The sequence below is a fragment of the Rana temporaria genome, chromosome 1 (genome assembly GCF_905171775.1).
Source record: "Rana temporaria chromosome 1, aRanTem1.1, whole genome shotgun sequence".
NCBI lineage: Eukaryota > Metazoa > Chordata > Amphibia > Anura > Ranidae > Rana > Rana temporaria.
Window position 1 is genome coordinate 162,071,249 of NC_053489.1, and position 20,325 is coordinate 162,091,573.

The 20,325-nt window shown below is 45.0% G+C and overlaps 1 protein-coding gene across 1 annotated transcript; it reads right to left on the minus strand.

Moving 5' to 3' along the window:
- Positions 1-204: 204 nt before the first annotated feature.
- HINT1 (histidine triad nucleotide binding protein 1) lies at positions 205-20,250 on the minus strand. The gene is made up of 3 exons (XM_040345058.1): positions 20,101-20,250; positions 7,874-7,978; positions 205-536 (listed from the first exon to the last, which is right to left on the minus strand). The coding sequence occupies exons 1-3, from the start codon at positions 20,239-20,241 to the stop codon at positions 372-374; spliced, it is 411 nt and encodes a 136-aa protein (XP_040200992.1). The 5' UTR covers positions 20,242-20,250; the 3' UTR covers positions 205-371.
- Between the last annotated feature and the right edge of the window lie 75 nt (positions 20,251-20,325).

The following is a 20,325-nucleotide window of genomic DNA, read 5'->3' on the forward strand; positions in this document are numbered from 1 at the left end:
ACACTGCAGGCACATTATACGATTGTTTTTTATCTATTTTTAAACATTTTTAAAAGGAATCAGTTAACTATTATGTCTCTATACCCTGTAAACAGTCATTTCAGCGAAACATTTTTTTTCCTTTAGTGACCCTTTAATGGTTACAATCACGGTAAACCGTTAAAAAAAAACAAAAAAACACACACACACACACACACACACGACTGAAGTAATCAACTCATTTTATTTTGCCATGCTCTACTTCCACGTTAAGCAGGTCAGAAGTATTCTCGTCTGAACAAGTAATTATGTACCAAAAGGTGGACATTAGACTGCATTTCTGACAGGACAGATTGAGATTGCTTTGTTTTTATCATGTGCATTGCGGCCCATTAGCCTGGAGGCCAGCCCAGCTGACGTCCGCCAAGAACATGCAGGTGAACGTGGTACACAGACTGACCACCATCTGGTCCCTCATTGACGACCAGCCGAAAACCTTTTTCCAAGCCCAGATCGGCAGCACATTTCTTGCCAACAATCATCAGATGTCCTAGTAGCTGTGGAATGAGAGCAAAAGGATAAAAGGTTAAAAATGTCTGCACTGAAATGTTTACACTGTAAAAATAATGAAAAAGTGACAACAGCCAATGTTGTACAGAGGGCTGCCAATTACAGGATTATACACAATGAGTTTTCCCTTACAGATCTAAGAAACAGAAGTATGGACAAAACAGTTGCTGTTAATTTAATCACTTCAGTCCCAGAGAACAGGCAAGTAGAACAATAAAAGGTAAGTTTACTTTAAAAAAGATGATGATCCACTGCACTAGCAGCCTGTAAGCATCGCTATGTTTACAATGGTGAGCAGTCATTTGATCATGTGGCTGTGAGAGACACTTCTTCCGGAATGCCGTTATGAAAGAAGGAAGGCAAGGTTGCGTCTTCACAGACTAAACTTACCCTTTAAAGTCATAATCCACCTTTAGCAAAACATAAATAAAAAATACACCCACACAATATAAAATGTGAATTTATTACAAGTTTGCATTGAAACCACAAACAGTGCCTGGTAGGTGCAATGCACAGGCTTCTGCAAACTTCTCCTCCAGCCCCAGGTCCGCTGACAATCAATGAAGTGTGGTGACATCACTTGTGTTCCACTGAGATTTAACCCTGTGCTACGGTGGCATGTGGGACTTGGTAGTGTTTCCAGCACCTCGCAAATCAAACAGAGGAACGTGGGGCTCTGGGGAACATGACCATATTTCATGTTACATCCTAAAAAGGGTCAGTACCATGGAACATGGCCACAAAATTGGACTAGATATTTTAATGGTGCAGTGAGGAGGCTGCAGGGTTACTGGGAAAGGAGACGATTAAAGATATCGATACTAAAACTACAGTTCTTTAAAAAAGGACTTTAAACTGGAACTGAACAGGTATTACCTCTCAACACTCAGAGGTTGTCTTCTTTAACCACTTAAGACCCGGACCAATATGCAGGTTAAGGCAGGGTTTGACAAATTTGCTTGGAATCTAGGAGCCAGCTAAAAAAGTTAGGAGCCAGAAAACGCACCCCGTCCCGACGAGCTTGCGCGCAGAAGCGAACACATACGTGAGTGGCGCCCGCATATGTAAACGGTGTTCAAACCACACATGTGAGGTATCGCCGCGATTGGTAGAGCGAGAGCAATAATTCTAGCCCTAGACCTTTTCTGTAACTCAAAACATGCAACCTGTAGATTTTTTTTAAACGTCGCCTATGAAGATTTTAAAGGGTAAAAGTTTGTCGGCATTCCACGAGCGGACGCAATTTTGAAGCGTGACATGTTGGGTATGAATTTACTCAGCGTAACATTATCTTTCATAATATTAAAAAAAATGGGGATAACTTTACTGTTGTCTTATTTTTTAATTTAAAAAAGTGTAATTTTTTCCCAAAAAAGTGCGCTTGTAAGACCGCTGCGCAAATACGGCGTGACAGAAAGTATTGCAACGATCGCCTTTTTATTCTCTAGGGTGTTAGGATAAAAAATATATATAATGTTTGGGGGTTCTAATTAGAGGGAAGAAGATGGCAGTGAAAAATGACATTAGAATTGCTGTTTAACTTGTAATGCTTAACTTGTAATACCAACGGCCACCACCAGATGGCGCCAGCTCACACATCTGGTGGCAATAACTTGTAATACCAACGGCTCACCACCAGATGGCGCCAGCTCACAATTTTTTTAAATTTTTTTTGCCCACCTTCCAAGCCAAGTCGCCAGGACACCATTTCTAGTCGCCATGGCGACCTGGCACCCGGGATTTGTCGAGCCCTGGGTTAAGGACCTTAGCCCTTTTTGCGATTGACAATTGCGCGGTCGTGCGACGTGGCTCCCAAAGCAAAACTGGCGTCCTTTTTTTTCCCCACAAATAGAGCTTTCTTTTGGTGGTATTTGATCACCTCTGCGGTTATTTTTTGGCTATAAACAAAAATAGAGCGACAATTTTGAAAAAAAATAATATTTTTTACTTTTTGCTATAATAAATATCCCCAAAAAAGATATAAAAACAACATTTTTTTTCCCCTCAGTTTAGGCCGATACGTATTCTTCTACGTATTTTTTTTTTCTACCAAAATCGCAATAAGCGTTTAACGATTGGTTTGCGCCAAATTTATAGTGTTTACAAAAGGGATATTTTTTTATGGCATTTTTATTAAGAATTTTTTTTTTTTTACTACTTTCGTGACTGCGACATTATGGCGGACACATCGGACAATTTTGATACATTTTTGGGACCATGGTAATTTTCACAGCAAAAAGTGCTATAAAAATGCACCGATTACTGTGAAAATGACAATTGCAGTTTAGGAGTTAACCACTAGGGGGCGCTGTAGGGGTTAAGTGTGACCTCATATGTGTTTCTAACTGTAGGGGGACGGGGCTGGACATGCGACACCATTGATCGTCTTTCCCTATATCAGGGAACAGACGAACGATGACACTGCCACTGTGAAGAACAGGGAAGGTTTGTTTACACACACACACACACACACACACACACACACACACACACACACACACACACACACCTCCCAGTTCTTCAGCTCCTGTGACCGATCGCGGGACACCAGCGGCGATCGGGTCCCACGGCCATGGAGCTTCGGACCGGGGCGCACAACCCACGGCTGGGTTCTTAAAGGCAACGTACCTGTACGTGCCTGTGCCCAGCCGTGCCATTCTGCCGATGTATATCGGCGGTCCTTAAGTGGTTAAAGAATGTGTTACACCAACACTTTATATTCCTGATTCGTGTTTTCTGTACCATGTACTTGTATGAAAAAGTATCCTGCTCTTTTTGTATTACTTCCTTGGTGCAAAATCCCTGGTGTTCCTGCCAGTGCCTTTGCTTTGCTATGAGTGCACAGAGTGGTCAGTTTTCTGGCTGAGCTGGGAACTCAGCCTGCCTTCCTCCAATGATCAAACTTGTGCTCCCACTCTCCCCCCTGCATAGCCATTCACCAAAACCAGTGATGTGCTGCTTCTCCTCCCCAAGATCCGTATGTATCCTACTCTTTCCTATTACAGGTAAATTAGCAGATCTGAAAAAATCCAGTGTTTAAAATCGTGCATCCCCAGCACTGACAGGCATAGAGGTCAAACTCCCAGTTCAATAAATCACGTGCGGTGCTTTCTAACTGACTGTTCCCTTCCTCCATCATAATAAAGGTTAAGAGGGATCCGCCAAAGAAACTGAATTCTGAGCGGATGAAAAAAAATTAACCAAGGGTCATGAGCGAGAAGGCCCTATATCCTGATAAATGTGCGATTTAATTATTATAGCATGTTGAAAGATTGTCGCCATACTCTATACTGTGTAAAACGTACCAGCTCAGCATGGAAAATCATAACATATCTTTTTTTCAGTTTGTAAAAGTCCCATGTGACATTACCCTAATGCATTAGGCATAAGATGGAACCTTTAGCCACATCTATCAGAGATGTATGAGAAACACCTGAATTAAATCCCATTTACATGACAGCAAATTTAAAAAATTTCCCTCGCCGTCATAAAACAGATGAGTGGTCAGGAAATCAATCTGTGAAAACATCATAAACCAACATTTTCTAATTAAGTCACAGAGCCCGTGTGTGTGGTGGTAATTAGCCAAGCTGGCACTTTGGAAAGGACTGTGAAGATAGATCAAATAAAGTATGGTGAACAGAGAAAATCTAATGGGCAACCTTGTGGTTTGAAATAACCTGAAAAGACGACATACTATATATGGAGGAAGGCCACATGTCCTAATTCTGGTCTAAGGAATATATCCTAAATCAGAAATTGTTTAAATAGTTTTAAAACTGCAAAAAACTGTTTTCCTTGATAGTTATACAAAAAAAAAGAAAACACAGGATTCAACAGTCTATAAATTCATTTTTCTGTTCCAGTCTCATTTTCCAGAGAATGAAATGCAGCGTAAAACAAATGCTGGAAAAAAGAAGAAGGAAATGGCTATTGCAATGTACTTTGTCCTTTACGCTACAGCAAGCAATGCAGCAGCGCCACCTACTGCTAGAAACAAGGTAAGAACACCCTAAAATAAAATCTTTGCAGTAATGGCAACTAGGGATGCACCAATATAGCCTCTGCTGAGAATTATCAGCCGAAACTAGGGTTTATCAAAGTTTTACCAATAGACAAAAAGTTGCCGAAAATGGTGGCGGAATATATATATATATATATATATATATATATATATATATATAAACACTGTTGCTCTTTTTTTCTTTATAGCATAAAAAATAAGTCCGGCCTGCGTTCCGGTTTTGGACGGCCCGCCGGGATATTTAGACAGACTATATATATATATATATATATATATATATATATATATATATATATACCGTATTTTCCGGCGTATAAGACGACTTTCTGGATGCAAAAAAATGCATCCAAAGTCGGGGGTCGTCTTATACGCCGGGTACAGTCTAAGTACTCACTTTTTTCCCCAGCGCTGACAGTCTCCATACGGCGATCGCGATCGAGAATGATTTCAAAGCCGCGCCTTCACTGCAGAGTGTTCTGTGATAGGATGAACAAAAATCTTCCCAGCAACGCCTCTGTTCTTTGTTCCTCCTATCACAGATGCCTTCTCATCCTCGGACGAGATGAGAAGACGTCCGTGATAGGCGGGAAACATAACAGAGGCGCTGCTGGGAAGATTTTTGTTCATCCTATCACAGAACACTCTGCAGTGAAGGCGCGGCTTTGAAATCATTCACGATCGCGATCGCAGCATGGGGGACTGTCAGCGATGGGAAAAAAGTGAGTGTTAATGCACTGGGGGGGCAACAAGTTCAGGCACAGTGGGGGCAAGTGATGGCAATGTGGGGGCATGTAATGGCACAATGGCAATGTGGGGGCATGTAATTGCACAGTGGCACAGTCTGGGCATGTAATGTAATGGCACAGTCTGGGCATGTAATGTAATGGCACAGTGAGTAATGTAATGGCACAGTCTGGGCATGTAATGTAATGGCACAGTGAGGAATGTAATGGCACAGTCTGGGCATGTAATGTAATGGCACAGTGAGGAATGTAATGGCACAGTCTGGGCATGTAATGTAATGGCACAGTGAGATTTGAAAAAGCCTGTTTCTGTCAGCGGTTCTGGCTCCCCCTCAGCTTCCAGAAAGACAGTAAGAAGGGGGTAGTCTTATACAGTGAGTATATCCCAAAACCAACATTTTTCCTGGAAAATTAGGGGGTCGTCTTATACGCCGGGTCGTCTTATACGCCGGAAAATACGGTATATAATCTCTTTTCTGGCCCCCGACAATCTCCAAGCGCCGAGGCCACAAAAGATGTATATGCCTTGGAACGGGACAGGGAGGAGGCGGGACGCACACAGGAGAATTTGCCGTTTACAGGCGGCCTCTGTAATAGAAGTCCTGCGCTGTCATTGGACGACTGTTCTGTCCAAAGGAGGCGGAATTTTCTATTAAAGAGGCCGCTGTGTAAACAGGAGAGTCTCCTGCAATTTATTTTTGGCGCTCGCGAGTGCTTTCCTGGCAAATCGTGCTGCATTCCTGGCAATGGCGAGTGCATTCCTGGCAATGGTGAGTCTGCAGATGGGCACTGACCCTTATTTTGCTTCAAAGTTCTTTATTACATTTTTTTCCCTCAAACTTTGCTCTTAAAGTGAAGGCGTGCGTTATACGTCAAATACGGTATATCCAAATAATACGCCCAAGCTCATCTTTTTACTCACACACAGCCACAAAGGCAAGAGAATTCTTGTTGGGCAGTGTATTAGTGCTCGGAGGAACGTGCTTAGACCAAATTTTAATGGTTTAAAGAATGTCGGGCAAAATGGTCGGCCCTCACGCATGTTCACTTCATCAAACCTGCCCTCTTTGAAAAAAGTTTGGACACCCCTGACAAAGGTGATCAAATAGCACAAAAAAAATAAAAAGCTCCAATTTGTAAAAAAAATATAAAAAAAAAGACACATTGTGTGTGTACGTCACATGACAGCACAATTGTCAGTTAAAGCAACACAGTGCTGTATCGCAAAAAATGGCCTGTCATTAAGGGGGCAAATCCTTCCAGGGCTGAAGTGTTTAATAATCACTTTGATGATTTGTAACAGTGCACTTAGCATGCCAATAGGGTTTGGTCCACAGCGCAGCTCTCAAGTGCCGAGCGGATGTCTTTGGACATCCTATGGTCATTCCCCGTGCGTGCCGCTGGGGGCGCGCAGCGGGGAAACAACGTGTCCGGCGCATCGCTCGGGAGCCGATACGTGTGCCTGGCGGCCGCGATGTCCGCCAGACACCCGCGATCGGTGGTGACAGCAGGGATGTGGAGCTCTGTGTGTAAACAGCTCCACATCCTGTCAGGGGGGAGAGGAGACCGATGCTGTGTCCCTTGTACATAGGGACACAGCATTGGTCACCTCCCCCAGTCAGTCCCCTCCCCCCACACAGTAAGAACACACCCAGGGAATACATTTAACCCCTTCCTCACCCCCTAGTGTTAACCCCTTCACTGCCAGTCACATTTATACAGTAATTAGCACATTTTTATAGCACTGATCGTTGTATAAATGTGAATGGTCCCAAAATTGTGTCAAAAGTGTCCGATACGTCCGCCGCAATATTGCAGGCCTGACAAAAAAAAAATGCAAATCGCCGCCATTACTAGTAAAAATAAATAAAATAAAAATAAATCTATCCCCTATTTTGTAGGCACTATAACTTTTTGCGCAAACCAATCAATATACGCTTATTGCAAAAAAAAATTAAACAAAAATATGTAGAATACGTATCGGCCTAAACCGAGGGAAATTTTTTTTTTTTTAATTGGGATATTATTATAACAAAAAGTCAAAAAGTTTTTTTTTTTTTTTCAAAATTTTCTGTCTTTTTATGTTTATAGCGCAAAAAATTAAAATCGCAGGTGATCAAATACCACCAAAAGAATGCTCTATTTGTGGGAAAAAAATGGGTACAGTGTTGTATGACCGCGCAATTGTCATTCAAAATGCGTCAGTGCTGAAAGCTGAAAATTGGTCTGGGCACAAAGGGGGTTTAAGTGTCCAGTAATGAAGTGGTTAAAAGAACTTCTGGGGGAGGGTGGCCACCAAAGCATAAGATAAGTAATCCTAGAAGACCATTTTTCCAATTTGTATCCACCAGACTACCAGCATGATTTATATCTGTGTCAATTTCAAGGAGAAGCCAAACTGTTTTCCTAGCTGTTGGTTTCTGTTATGCCCGTGGATTGAACAGAATACATCAAAGTAAATCAGTCCCTCTGCTGTCTGCAAGGCCTAAAGCAATGTATTCTCAATGGACTGAGAGAGACTGGTTATTCATCAATATAAAAATGAGCTTTCACTTACAGCTTCATCAGCAGGATCCGCTTCAGATAAACGGCTAATAGCCTTCTTAGGCACCACTAGGAAATGTACTGGAGCTTGCGGAGAGATATCATGGAAGGCGATACACTAGAGAAGAACAAGAACAAAAAGATTATAAATAGGAAAAAACTCACCCAGAGCACTCGGCGATATGTCTGGCTTAGCCACAAACAGCAAACTTTACACAGTACAGGAGGAAAGAAGGGATGGACAGTATGGGAATGATCAACATGTTATCCTGCGTTATTGCAAAGCATTTCATTTAAAGCGGAGTTCCGGCCACAATTTCACTTGTGTAATACACAAGCTTAATGTATTCTAGTAAAGTTAGTCTGTAAACTAAGGTCCGTTTTGTTAGGTTGTTACAGCATTTAGACACTTTATAAAATAGAAATTAACTGGGGCCATCTTAAGTGTGGGTATCATGAAGCCAGACTGTATGACTTCCTGGATTTCAGCCTTGCAGATCTCGCACATGCTCAGTGCTGCACAAGCAGTGTAATAGGTTTCAGATCAGGTTTCAGCACCTGTACTGTCCAAGTCACATGATTCTTCGAGACTGGGGAGTGCACAGACTCCTGGAAAGTTACACCCACTACATTCCCAGGAGTCTGTGCGGTGTAGGTTAGGAAGCTTAGACACCTAGGTGCAGGAAGAGGGAAGATTAACTATTCTGCCTAGCAACAACACTTTGAAGGCATCTAAAAAAAAAAAAAAAAAATTCTTAAAGGACTAATGACATTTTTTTAAAACTACTGATGTAATGTTATATTTATGGGTGGAACTCCACTTTAAGGTATTAAAAAAAAAACAAAAAAAAAAAAAACACACACCATTGCAGCCATTAGCAAAACACCCTTTCCACAGGAAGGAACAGTAATGCATTGAACACACTGCAAAACGTGTACAATATGTGTATAAAATGTACCGCACTATAACTGCACAAAATATAGATGTGTGAAAGTAGTCTTAACCTGCTGCCGCCCATGTAACATACACTAGTACACTAGATCAGTGGTCATCAACCCCGTCCTCAGGGCCCACCAACAGGCCAGGTTTTATGCATTTCCTTGGGGGGAGATGCAGACTAGAATACTGCAATCACTGAGCAGCAAATGATATCACCTATCATGTATTTCAGTTATCTTGCAAACCTGGCCTGTTAGTGGACCCTGAGGACAGGGCGATTACCACTGCACTAGATTACCAAAAGAATTGGGACACCTGCCTTTACACGCACATGAACTTTACAGTGCTCAATATTGAGTTGGTCCACCCTTTGCCGCTATAACAGCTTCAACTCTTCTGGGAAGGCTGTCCACAAGGTTTAGGAGTGTGTCTATGGGAATGTTTCACCATTCTTCCAGAAGCGCATTTGTGAGGTCAGGCACTGATGTGGTCGAGAAGGCTGGCTCACAGTCTCCACTCCAATACATCCCAAAGGTATTCTATTGGGTTGTGGTCAGGACTCTGGGCAGGCCAGCCAAGTTACTCCACCCCAAACTCACTCATCCATGTTTTTATGGACCTTGCAGTCATGTTGAACAGTAAGGGGCCATTCTCAAACTGTTCCCACAAAGTTGGGAGCATGAAATTGTCCAAAATGTCTTTGTATGCCGATGCCTTAAGAATTCCCTTCACTGGAACCAAGGGGTCAAGCCCAATCACTGAAAATCAATCCCACACCATAATCCCCCTCCACTAAGTGATTTGGACCAGTGCACAAAGCAAGGTCTATGTTGTCCTGACCTCAACCCAATAAAACACCTTTGTGACGAATCAAGCGAAGACTGCGAGCCAGGCCTTTTCATCCACATCAGTGCCTGACCTCACAAATGCACTTCTGGAAGAATGGTCAAACATTACCATAGACACACTCCTAAACCTTGTGGACAGCCTTCCCAGAAGAGTTGAAGCTGTTATAGCAGCAAAGGGTGGGCCAACTCAATATTGAACCCTACAGACTAAGACTGGGATGCGATTAAAATTCATGTGCATGTAAAGGCAGGCATCCCAATACTCCGCCCACCAGCGGAGCCAGGAGCGCTCCGCTGGTGGGCATTGATGAGCTGGCAGTGAATGACATTAGGCTGTACTGGTGGGCACTGATGTGATGCACTGATTAGGTGATGCCCTGGTGGGCACTGATGTGATGCTCTGGAGGGATGCACTGGTGGGCAATGATGGGATGCACTGGTGGGATACCCTGGAGGGATGCACTGGTGGGCAATGATGGGATGCACTGGTGGGATACCCTGGAGGGATGCAATGGTGATATGCACTGGTGGGCAATGATGGGATGCACTGGTGGGATACCCTGGAGGGATGCACTGGTGGGCAATGATGGGATACCCTGGAGGGATGCACTGGTGGGCATTGATGAGGCGGCACTGGTGGGCACCGATAGGCTGCACTTGTGGGCACTGAGGTGGCACTGGCAGGTTGAACTGCTGGGCACTGATAGTACCCACCAGTGGAGCCTGATGAGGTTTCACTGGTGGGCACTAATGGATACTGATACGCTGCACTGATGGGCTGCACCAGTGGGCACCAACTAAGGGAAAAAAAATAAAAAAATCGGCCTAAAATATCAACTGCAAAGATCGGCAACACATGTTGGCCTCCCCGATTTCCAAATATCGGCATCGGCCAGAGAAAAACCCATATCGGTCCGACCTCTACACAGAACATGGAAATGCAATTATGCTAAATACCCTCTCTCATCAGCAGTTCGAAAACACTGGTTAAAGCTTTTTTCCCCATTCTCATCCATCTGTCCTATGAGGCTGCATGACCTCTGACCCCCTGTCTGAACAGTGCCGATTGGCCCTGTGCTGATCACATGCACCTTCCCAAAGAAAAAAAAAAAAAAAACTCTAGCATTACACACCAAACTGAGCAAGTGCAGAGCGGAAGGGGAGAACCAGATAAGACAGGATAAAACAGCCTTTGTTATACAATGCAGAGGATAAACCCCTTAGGTTTCACAGGGAGTCGAACAAGCATGCTTTACTGCATAAACAGACTGATTTTACTGTTGTGGGTTTAGTAACACTTTCAGAGCTCAAAATACAATGAGATAAATTACTCCCCCAAATATCTTCTCTGCCTGTAAAACTCACCACTTTCAGGAGAGGTGCTTGCTATAGATTCATATACGGTACCGACATGCATGAATCCAAAATTCCACCAATTTCGCACTACTTATAGTTTTCTTAACTCCTACATGGCAGCATTTTAAATCTGTCGCAGCCAAAGCGACTTATTAGAAAAGTGTGATGTGAAGGTGTTGCATGCGTGTGTTAGCCAATGATTTCTGCTGTCATTTGACAGCAGTAGCAGCGGCTTTGTCTGCAAGCTGGGAGCGCACAAGACTTAGGCCCCTTTCACATTGGGCAGGTGAGGTGTGGTGGCGGTATAGCAGTGCGATTTTTAGCGCCGCTATACTGTCATATTTACCGCGATATTTGGCCACTAGCGGTGTGGTTTTAACCCCCGCTACCGACCGAAAGAGGGTTAATACTGCCCGCAATGCACCTCTGCAGAGGCGTATTACCGCGGTTTCCCATTGATTTCAATGTGAAGGAGCGGTAAACACCCCGCTCCTATACCGCTCCAAAGATGCTGCTTGCAGGAGATTTTTTTCCCTCCCGCCAGCGCATCGCCTCAGTGTGAAAGCCCTCGGGCTTTCACATTGAGAATGCTGGGGCAGGATTATTTCAGGCGTTATTTATGTTCCATTTTTGGTGCTAAAACGCCTGAAATACGCCTTAGTGTGAAAGGGGTCTTACAGGTACGTCTACCCACCCTAGTAAGGGATCCATCCGGCCATTTCTTCACAATAACCGGATGCAAGTCATTAGACCTCAGCCATTCTTTAAAGGCTCCATTTTGCCTCAAAACACATTTGTTAAAAGTATCATTAGCCATAAAGTCGCCTATTTTCTGGGCAGAAATGTGAAACCTTTGTTACTAAAACATTTATTCACAATTTCAAGAGATAATCATCTTTCCAGCAAAACCTCTGTATGTCCCGTGATGGATTTCATGATAAAAGTGTAACCTTCATCCACAAACACTTCATCTCATGAACATGCAGACTTCTCATGCCGTTTGGCATCTTCGTTGCCAGCAGTATCTAGATGCCAGATGCCATCCTTCCTGTGCAGGTCAGAAAACGATCGCTAGAATTTAACAGGTTGCAATGGGCAACACATCCCTCGTTTTATTTATTTCAGAAGCAACCATCTGGCTTCTCATGAACTAAATATAGTCTCCCAGAGGAGCCTCCGACTTCAACTCAGCAGAGCAGACCTTCTCTACTGAGGATTCTCACATAACAGAATGTTATGCCATGAAAATGTATGCCATGATGAAAGATTATTTAGAGCAAAGAAAAATAAAAAAAATGAGTTTAAAGCAACCAATCATAAAAGTGCTCAGGCATGAGAAGCATCTGGGTATATTGCAACCACAAGTGCCATCAAAAGTGAAAAAAGTTTTTGAGGGGTAAAGTTTTTTAAGTCAAAGCTACTGAATCTCTCTTCTGCCAAAAAAACTTCTCCTTCCTCATGTCAATTTTGCAATTTTAAAATTTTAAGTTTTTGTTTTTCAGACTGCTTGCGCAGTGCAGCATATACTCTCAATGCCAAACGTGAACCTGGAAAAATATATAGCCATCTTCCCCGCGCAGGAACTACACTACCGCCAACTCTTCCAATGGCTAAAACAAGAGGCTGCCAGTCTGAAAGACCTGGCAAAAATGGTGGTGGAAAGCACACCATAATGAAATCCTTAGGCCTCGTACACACGGCCGAGGAACTCGACATGCCAAACACATCGAGTTCCTCGGCGAGTTCAGCCCTGAAGCCGCCGAGGAGCTCGGCGGGCCGAGTTCTCCCATAGAACAACGAGAAAATAGAGAACATGTTCTCTATTTTCGACGAGTTCCTCGGCGGCTCCATCTGGCTGAAAGTGTACACACGACAGAGTTTCTCGGCAGAATCCGGCTCTGACCGAGTTTCTCGCTGAATTCTGCCGAGAAACTCTGTCGTGTGTACGAGGCCTCAGGGAGAAGGAGGCTTGGAAGCATATGGTGGAAAGCTATACAGTGGGTGTTGACCTAACGCAGGAAGGTTAGTTGGCGCCATCAGGATTGGCTACAAGGATGTGAGGTGAAGGGGCAGAGCTTGAACTCCTGAAAAAGGCTATGGTGAGGCGTCCCACTGAATTGAGGAAATTCAGCTTTCAGAACAGTTGCTTGTCCACCCTCCTGCTCTATGATAATTTGTCACTAGGGGTACAACGAATGGAAATTATGGTGCCGAAACCGATACCGAAAATGAAGGATGCACTAGGACGTAAACCTCAACCGAAAATGTCAGTTTTTAAAAAATATTTATATATTTTTTTTATATATAAAATTGTATTCAACTTTTTAATTAATACCATCAATTTAAATTAATATGAGTTTATTGTTGGCCATTATTGGTACCTTTAGTGCAAGACAGGTCACCTCTAGCACACATGATACAGGAGATCAATGCAGCCTCACACCAGTGTCCATCAAATGCAGCCTGCCTGTGCCCAGCAACCTCACCAGTGCCCGTCAAATGCAGCCTGCCTGTGCCCAGCAACCTCAGCAGTGCCCGTCAAATGCAGCCTGCCTGTGCCCAGCAACCTCAGCAGTGCCCGTCATATGCAGCCTGCCTGTGCCCAGCAACCTCACCAGTGCCTGTCATATGCAGCCTGCCTGTGCCCAGCAACCTCACCAGTGCCCGTCATATGCAGCCTGCCTGTGCCCAGTAACCTCACCAGTGCCCGTCATATGCAGCCTGCCTGTGCCCAGCAGCTTCACCAGTGCCCATCATATGCAGCCTGCCTGTGCCCAACCTCACCGATGCTCCTCATATGTAGCCTGCCTGTGCCCAGCATCCTCACCAGTACCCCTCATATGCAGCCTGCATGTGCCCAGCATCCTCACCAGTACCCCTCATATGCAGCCTGCCTGTGCCCAGCAACCTCACCAGTGCCTGTCATATGCAACCTGCCTGTGCCCAGCAACCTCACCAGTGCCCATCATATGCAGCTTGCCTGTGCCCAGCAGCTTTACCAGTGCCCTGCCCGCACCAGCAGCGATCTCTGTCACAAAGCGGCCGCAGAAACAATGTCCCGCCATTGGATCAGTGTGCCGTCTATCACAGGAGGCGGGACATTACTACTACAGTCTAGACAATTCAGCTCCGTGACACACGGAGATCGCGGCGAGGGGAAGAGGGAGGGGGAAGGAAGTTGTTCTATCAGCAGTGCGGCACCCGGGGCGGACCCCGTCCCCTTTCGGCATCGGCTGATTTTTGCTATTGGTCCAATGAAAAAAAAAAAAAAAACACACAGTTCTCGGTCGATAATTTTCGGTGCACCTCTATTTGTCACAGCTTTTTTGGCAGTAGGACCTTGTCGGCAATTAACATCGCTTTAATGGGTTATGTCCTCAAGTTGCATTTTGGGTCAATTTAATGCCTTTGTGGCACTGATAAATATATATTTTTTTATTGTAATGAATATCTTACGATCATAATGTTTTTTTGTATATAATCGCTGCTCGATTTCCGATTTGTAAGCAAAAAATTACTTTTATTCTTCTGTCCTGGCATTTCCCACAAGCACCATCTTCCAGGATACGGTGCAGCTGAGCGACCAGCATGCACCACCCGTTCTCGCGCATGCGCAGTATGTTCGGGCCGCAGCGCTGTAAACTTCTGATGGTGCCATTACAACAGGCGGCGGAAGCGCCCACCCTGTTGTGATGGTAAAAAAGATAAGCATTGTGTCACTTCCGGTTTTGAAATCTCACGATGCTGAGCAGCGGCGATCCACACAGACCCCTGGGAATTATGACACCAAGCTCCCAGGAGACAGTGCGCCGCAAGAAACGACACGATTAGCAGCAGGTGGGAGGAAGTAAATTGCCATTGATGAATTAAATAAGAAAAAAAAAGTAGGTGAACTCCGCTTTAACCACTTGCCTACTGGGCACTTTCACCCCCTTCCTGCCCAGGCTAATTTTCAGCTTTCAACACTATCAGACTTTGAATGACATCTGCAGTCATGCAGCCCTGTACCTTAATGAAATTCTTATTATATCACACAAATAGAGCTTTCTTTTAGTGGCATTTAATCACCACAGTTTTTTTTTTTTCTAAACAAACGAAAAACGTTAAAATGTGCATGTATTAATTTTCTTGCACTGGGCCTGCAAGGCATAGAAAACGTGATGCAATGCACAGGCTCCTGCAGACTATTAACCTGAGGTATGGACATGCGGTTACAGGGCTGGGAGGACATAACCAATGGACTACAAGTACGATAACATCACTTGTGCTCCATTGAGGTCTACAAGTCCCTTTGCTGCAGTAGAAGATGGGACTTGTGTTTTCGTTTACAAATCTCTGAATTATTGACAGGGCTCTCCAGTCTCTCATGGATCTTTAGTAAATGTTCCATAGTAGAAAGCATTGAGGGCTCCACCAGCCACCTCACTCTATGCACTGCAACAATTCCAAATCATCTCCATTTGTTGTAATTTATCCATGTAAACATGAGGAAAAAACTAAAGCAATTTCAGCAATGAGAGCCTTGGTACAAATTTTCTGTGAATATTACACTTCCTGCGCGCACACACACACACTTTTTTGTCCCTACAGTTGCAATAAGTGCTGCACATTTCTGCAATACAGAGAGAGCTTGTAGTTAGGTTTCTGACAGCATTCAGAGGAGATGGGGGCAGAGGTTGTGCAGGCTCTCCTATGTGAACTGTGTCATACCCAGAGGAGGTGACAAAGGGGGCACAGGACTGCAGAATGAAGAGGGGGGGGGCAGTGCCTTCAATGCTGACTGTACCCCCCCCCCCAAAGGTACACTCATAATTTGGGCTTCAACCCAGGGTGGCGCTACAGCCAGCACTGACAGAAATAAACATGCATTTTCATTTGAAAACCCCTTCACGGATATGAACAGGACCAAGTAATGTGTCCCCTGAGGGGATTTAGCAAGCATTTTAAACTGCCGGAGAAGAGTTCCTTTCTAGAATGCCAACCCCTGGTTTAAAAAATAAATAAAATAAATAAATCTTCTATACAAGTATACAGTATATTTTTGACTCAAAGTTCTTTCTATTGCTCTCAGTCTTCGCCAGTTTTCCAAAACTCCTTTTTTTGCTTCTGTGATCTGCCTTTGTATTGAAAGGTGGCTTCAGTTGTTCTTCATGGTCCCACTGTACGTAGGAACATAGCCACCCTCTCTTGCCTGTTCATGAGATAAACTAAACTTGAGGACTATAAGATTCGTAGAGTGCATTCCCAATGGAGTAAAAGAAACGCCTGAAAGGGTCTGGATTGTAATTGGGCCCAAGGCACCCCTGGGATGGCCGCAGTCATCAACCCTAATAGCTGCATGATCCGCCGAAGGGAGGTCTTCGGGAGCAGCTTTCAAAATGTTCTCGTCGGGAAGAAAAATCTTTTGGACAACAGTCTAAGATAACCTAGGAAAAGCATGCTCTGGGACGGCACCAGGCAAGACTTCCGCTGATTTTCAACCCCAATTTCTGAAAGGTCCGTAAAACCAAACTGCAGATCCTGAATAAGGGGCTCTTTGTCTCGCGCAAAAATCGTCTAAATATGGGACAATCGATATACTCTGTATCCAAAAAAAGGCCATGACTTTTGTAAAAATTCTGGGTGCTGCCGAGAGCCCAAAAGGAAAGCCATTGAACTGCCAATGAGAATCTCAAATCTGAGGAACTTTCGATGACGCTGGCAGATTGGAACATGAAGATAAGCATCCTGGAGATCCAGGGTTATGATGAAGACCCCTGGCAACAACAGATTTCTTACAGAATAAATATTTTCCATCCGGAAACATCTGTAGACTATGAGCTTTTATATTGATGACCATACGAAACTCCCTCCGTTTCCCACACAGAAATTCGATTCATCATGGCTTGCCGTCTCTTGGCAGATGGGTAAGAAAAAATCTCTGGAGGGGAAGACTTTTGAATTCCAACCTGTAACCCCTTTCCAATGTTTGGAAGAATAAAGGAATTGTTGGAAATCTCTGCCCATTCTTTGACAAAATGGGACAACCTTCCCAATACCCCAATTCTAGCATCACTGGGGATTCTTGGAAGGGGCTGAAGGAGCAAACAGAGTTCCCCTTTTTGCTTGTCTTTGCTAAAATACCACTTCTTTGCCTGCTGGCTCTAAAATGAACCTTGTTTTGGAACCTGCGAAAAGGCCTTTTATTCTGGGGCTTATTCCTTTGGGAAGAAGGGAACCGTTTACTCTTCTCAGAAGAGCGAACTAGGACCTCCACTAAGGAGGAACCAAATAAGAGCTTGCCTTCAAAGGGTATGCCGCAGAGTTTATTCTTGGAGGCAAGGTCACCCTCTCAAGATTAAAGCCAGATAGCCCACCTAGCTGAATTAATGAGAGCAATAGACCTGGCTGCAGCTTTTACGGAATCAGCTAAAAAAAGTCACTGACTTCGCAATGAGTGGGAGAGACTCCCTAATCTCCTCTTTGGGGGTGTCGGATGCAAGAAGATCATCCAGACGCTGGACCCATACATCTAAATTCTTAGCCACACAGGTGGAAGCTACCGCTGGACCCAAAGAAAAAGCCAAAGCATCCCGGGCCTTACGTAGCAAGGAGTTGACCTTTCTGTCCATTTGATCCTCAAGGACCCCAGAGTCCTCAAAGGAAAGATCTGACCTCTTGGACACCTGTGACATAGTGGCATCTAATCTAGGACACTTAAAGAAAAAATCCTCAAACTCGGACTGAAAAGGAACCTTTTTCCATGTCCTTAAAGCGGTAGTTCCCCCTCCAAAAAATGTTTACCCTTAGATTGATGCTCATTTAGTCTAGAGGAATCGGCTAGTTGTTTTAAAATCGACGCTGTACTTACCGTTGTAGAGAGCGATCTTCTCCGGCGCTTCTGGGTATGGGCGTTCCATCTTGATTGACAGTCTTCCGACAGGCTTCCGATGGTCGCATCCATCGCGTCACGATTTTCCGAAAGTAGCCGAACGTCGGTGCGCAGGCGCCGTATAGAGCCGCACCAACGTTCGGCTACTCGTGACGCAATAGATGCGACCGTCGGAAGCCTGTCAATCAAGAAGGAACGCCCACTCCCGAAGACCCATACCACTACAACAGTAAGTACAGCGTCGATTTTAAAACAACTAGCCGATTCCCCTAGACAAAATGAGCATCAATCTAAGGGTAAAACATTTCTGGAGGGGGAACTACCGCTTTAAGCGACTGGTGCACTGGAAAAGCTCTCGACTACCTCCCCTGTAGACCCCTATACACTCTATCCTGTACAGATTGGGCTTGCTGTGGCATCTCAATCTGCTCCGAAGTATATATTGACTTCAATAGTTCATCAATATCTTCAACTGGGAAAAGATACTTAGGGTTACCCGTATCTTCCTCTGATGCAGATTCCTCATCAGATGTAGAACCCAGATTCTCACCACCTTCCAGATCAGAAGTATTGCGTGAACTAATGGTCGCAGACACTAACAGAGGAAGGTATCTAGCCGAGGCTGAAGGCTCTTGAGCTTTGGGTTTAGACGAGGAAGGTCCTAGTCCAGCTACCGTCATTAAAGCGGTTGTATACCCAATAATTTTTTTATTTATTTTTTTTACACCTGAAAGGCAAAGGGCATAATGAGCTAGTATGCACTGCATACTAGCTCATTATGAAATACTTACCTTGGAACGAGGTGTAGAGAACTTACCTGGTCCACGCCGAGCGAGAAGTCATCTTGCCTCGGCGTGTCTTCTGGGTATGGCTGCTCCAGCGCGGTGATTGGCTGGAGCGGCGATGTCGTCACTCCCTCGCATGCGCGCGGGAGACTTCATTCCGGCAAGGTCCGGCGGCGGCAATCAGCGGCGCATTGCGAGGGGAATATCTCCTAAACCGTAAGGTTTGGGAGATATTCTTTATACCTACAGGTAAGCCTTATTATAGGCTTACCTCTAGGTGAAAGTGGTAGTAAAGACTTTACTACCACTTTAAGGGACTGAAAGTAGGCCACTACCTCCTTCATAGAAGACATTAAGCCCAGGTTCACACTGGGTACGATTTCCTTCGATTTGAGATGAGATTTCACATGTGAAATCGCATCTCAAATTGGCGGCATTTGCCGGTAATGACACTGTCCTAATCGGTGCGACGCCGCATCTGCGGCACTGCACCGATTTCAAAAAGTAGTTCCTGTACTACTTTTTGCGATTTCGGGCCGCGATTTACATAGACATCTGTGCAGAAACCTGAAATTTCAAAGACAGTCAGTGCTGAATTAAAATAAAAAAATTAGAATTACACACCCCCGCTCCGCCGTGCCTACTAGCATAGGGGGGTTTGTATTTTTCCCATCGTCTGTGCCCCCTTCTGATGATCATGTGCTGGTCGGAGCGGAGGGAATATTTCTTCAGTTTCGGGCGCATGCCCATTCAGCTCCACTCGCATGTTCTTCTGCCTTGACTCAAATCCTGGCCAGCCACCTGCCGTCTCCTTGCCTTCCCTGGCGGAGTGATCTTCCTCCACTCCCCACCCAGTAACAGCCGGTGATCTGACGATATGGTTCCGGCTATCGAGATGGTTCCTGCAAGGACTGCGCAGGCGCAATCCTTGCCGACGGTAATCACCGAACCTCCAGGGCGATGTGGAATTTGAGGTAAGTGGCCGCTCGGATGGCTCGCTATGCTCGCTCAGCCTCCTGACTCTTTTTAACATCCTCCAATCCACAGGGATGTTAAGGAATGAGCCCAAATGCTGGCCGAGGTTCGGACATTTCGGTCAGCAAGGATTGCGCCTGCGCAGTCCTTACAGGAACCATCTCGATAGGGAGAACCATACCGACAAGTCACCGGGGGCCCGAAGAGTAAGACTTGAGAGGCTGTGCGGCGACGGGCAGAGAGTCGCTGATTGTTGCCACTAGTAAAGAAAAAATATGTCCCCGGATTTCATTTTAAAAATCTGGTTACCTTATCGTACAGCCCCCATGTGGGACGATCAGGAGCCTCCTGCAATCAGAGGAGCAGTTGTCAGAATCTCTCCCCCCTCAGTGCCATCAATCAGATAACTGTCAGCTGTCACCCAGCTACAGACAGCTGCACGTGTCCCATCCTCCATCCACCTACTTGCTCATCCTCATAGAAGACTTTGGCTGGAATCTCTTTGCGGATGATCTTCCCGAAGATCGTGTCTCCCCCGGGCTGGGCGCTCTGTGCTTTGCTGATCTCATCCGCCATGGCTGCAGCACACCGTAGGGGGCGGGACATATACACATGCTGACCATCCACGGGGTGTCGCTTTCTAGTGATGTCAGGTCAAAGATCTCGCCCGCGGCCATTTTGGATTTGGGC

Bases quoted from the DNA above. Each gene is read 5' to 3' on its own strand.
- HINT1 (XM_040345058.1), bottom strand. From the start codon at position 20,241: ATGTCCCGCCCCCTACGGTGTGCTGCAGCCATGGCGGATGAGATCAGC. The intron at 7,979-20,100 runs GTAGGTGGATGG...GTTCTTCTCTAG, and splicing joins TCTTCTATGAGGATGAGCAA to TGTATCGCCTTCCATGATAT. The intron at 537-7,873 runs GTAAGTGAAAGC...CTCATTCCACAG, and splicing joins CGGATCCTGCTGATGAAGCT to CTACTAGGACATCTGATGAT.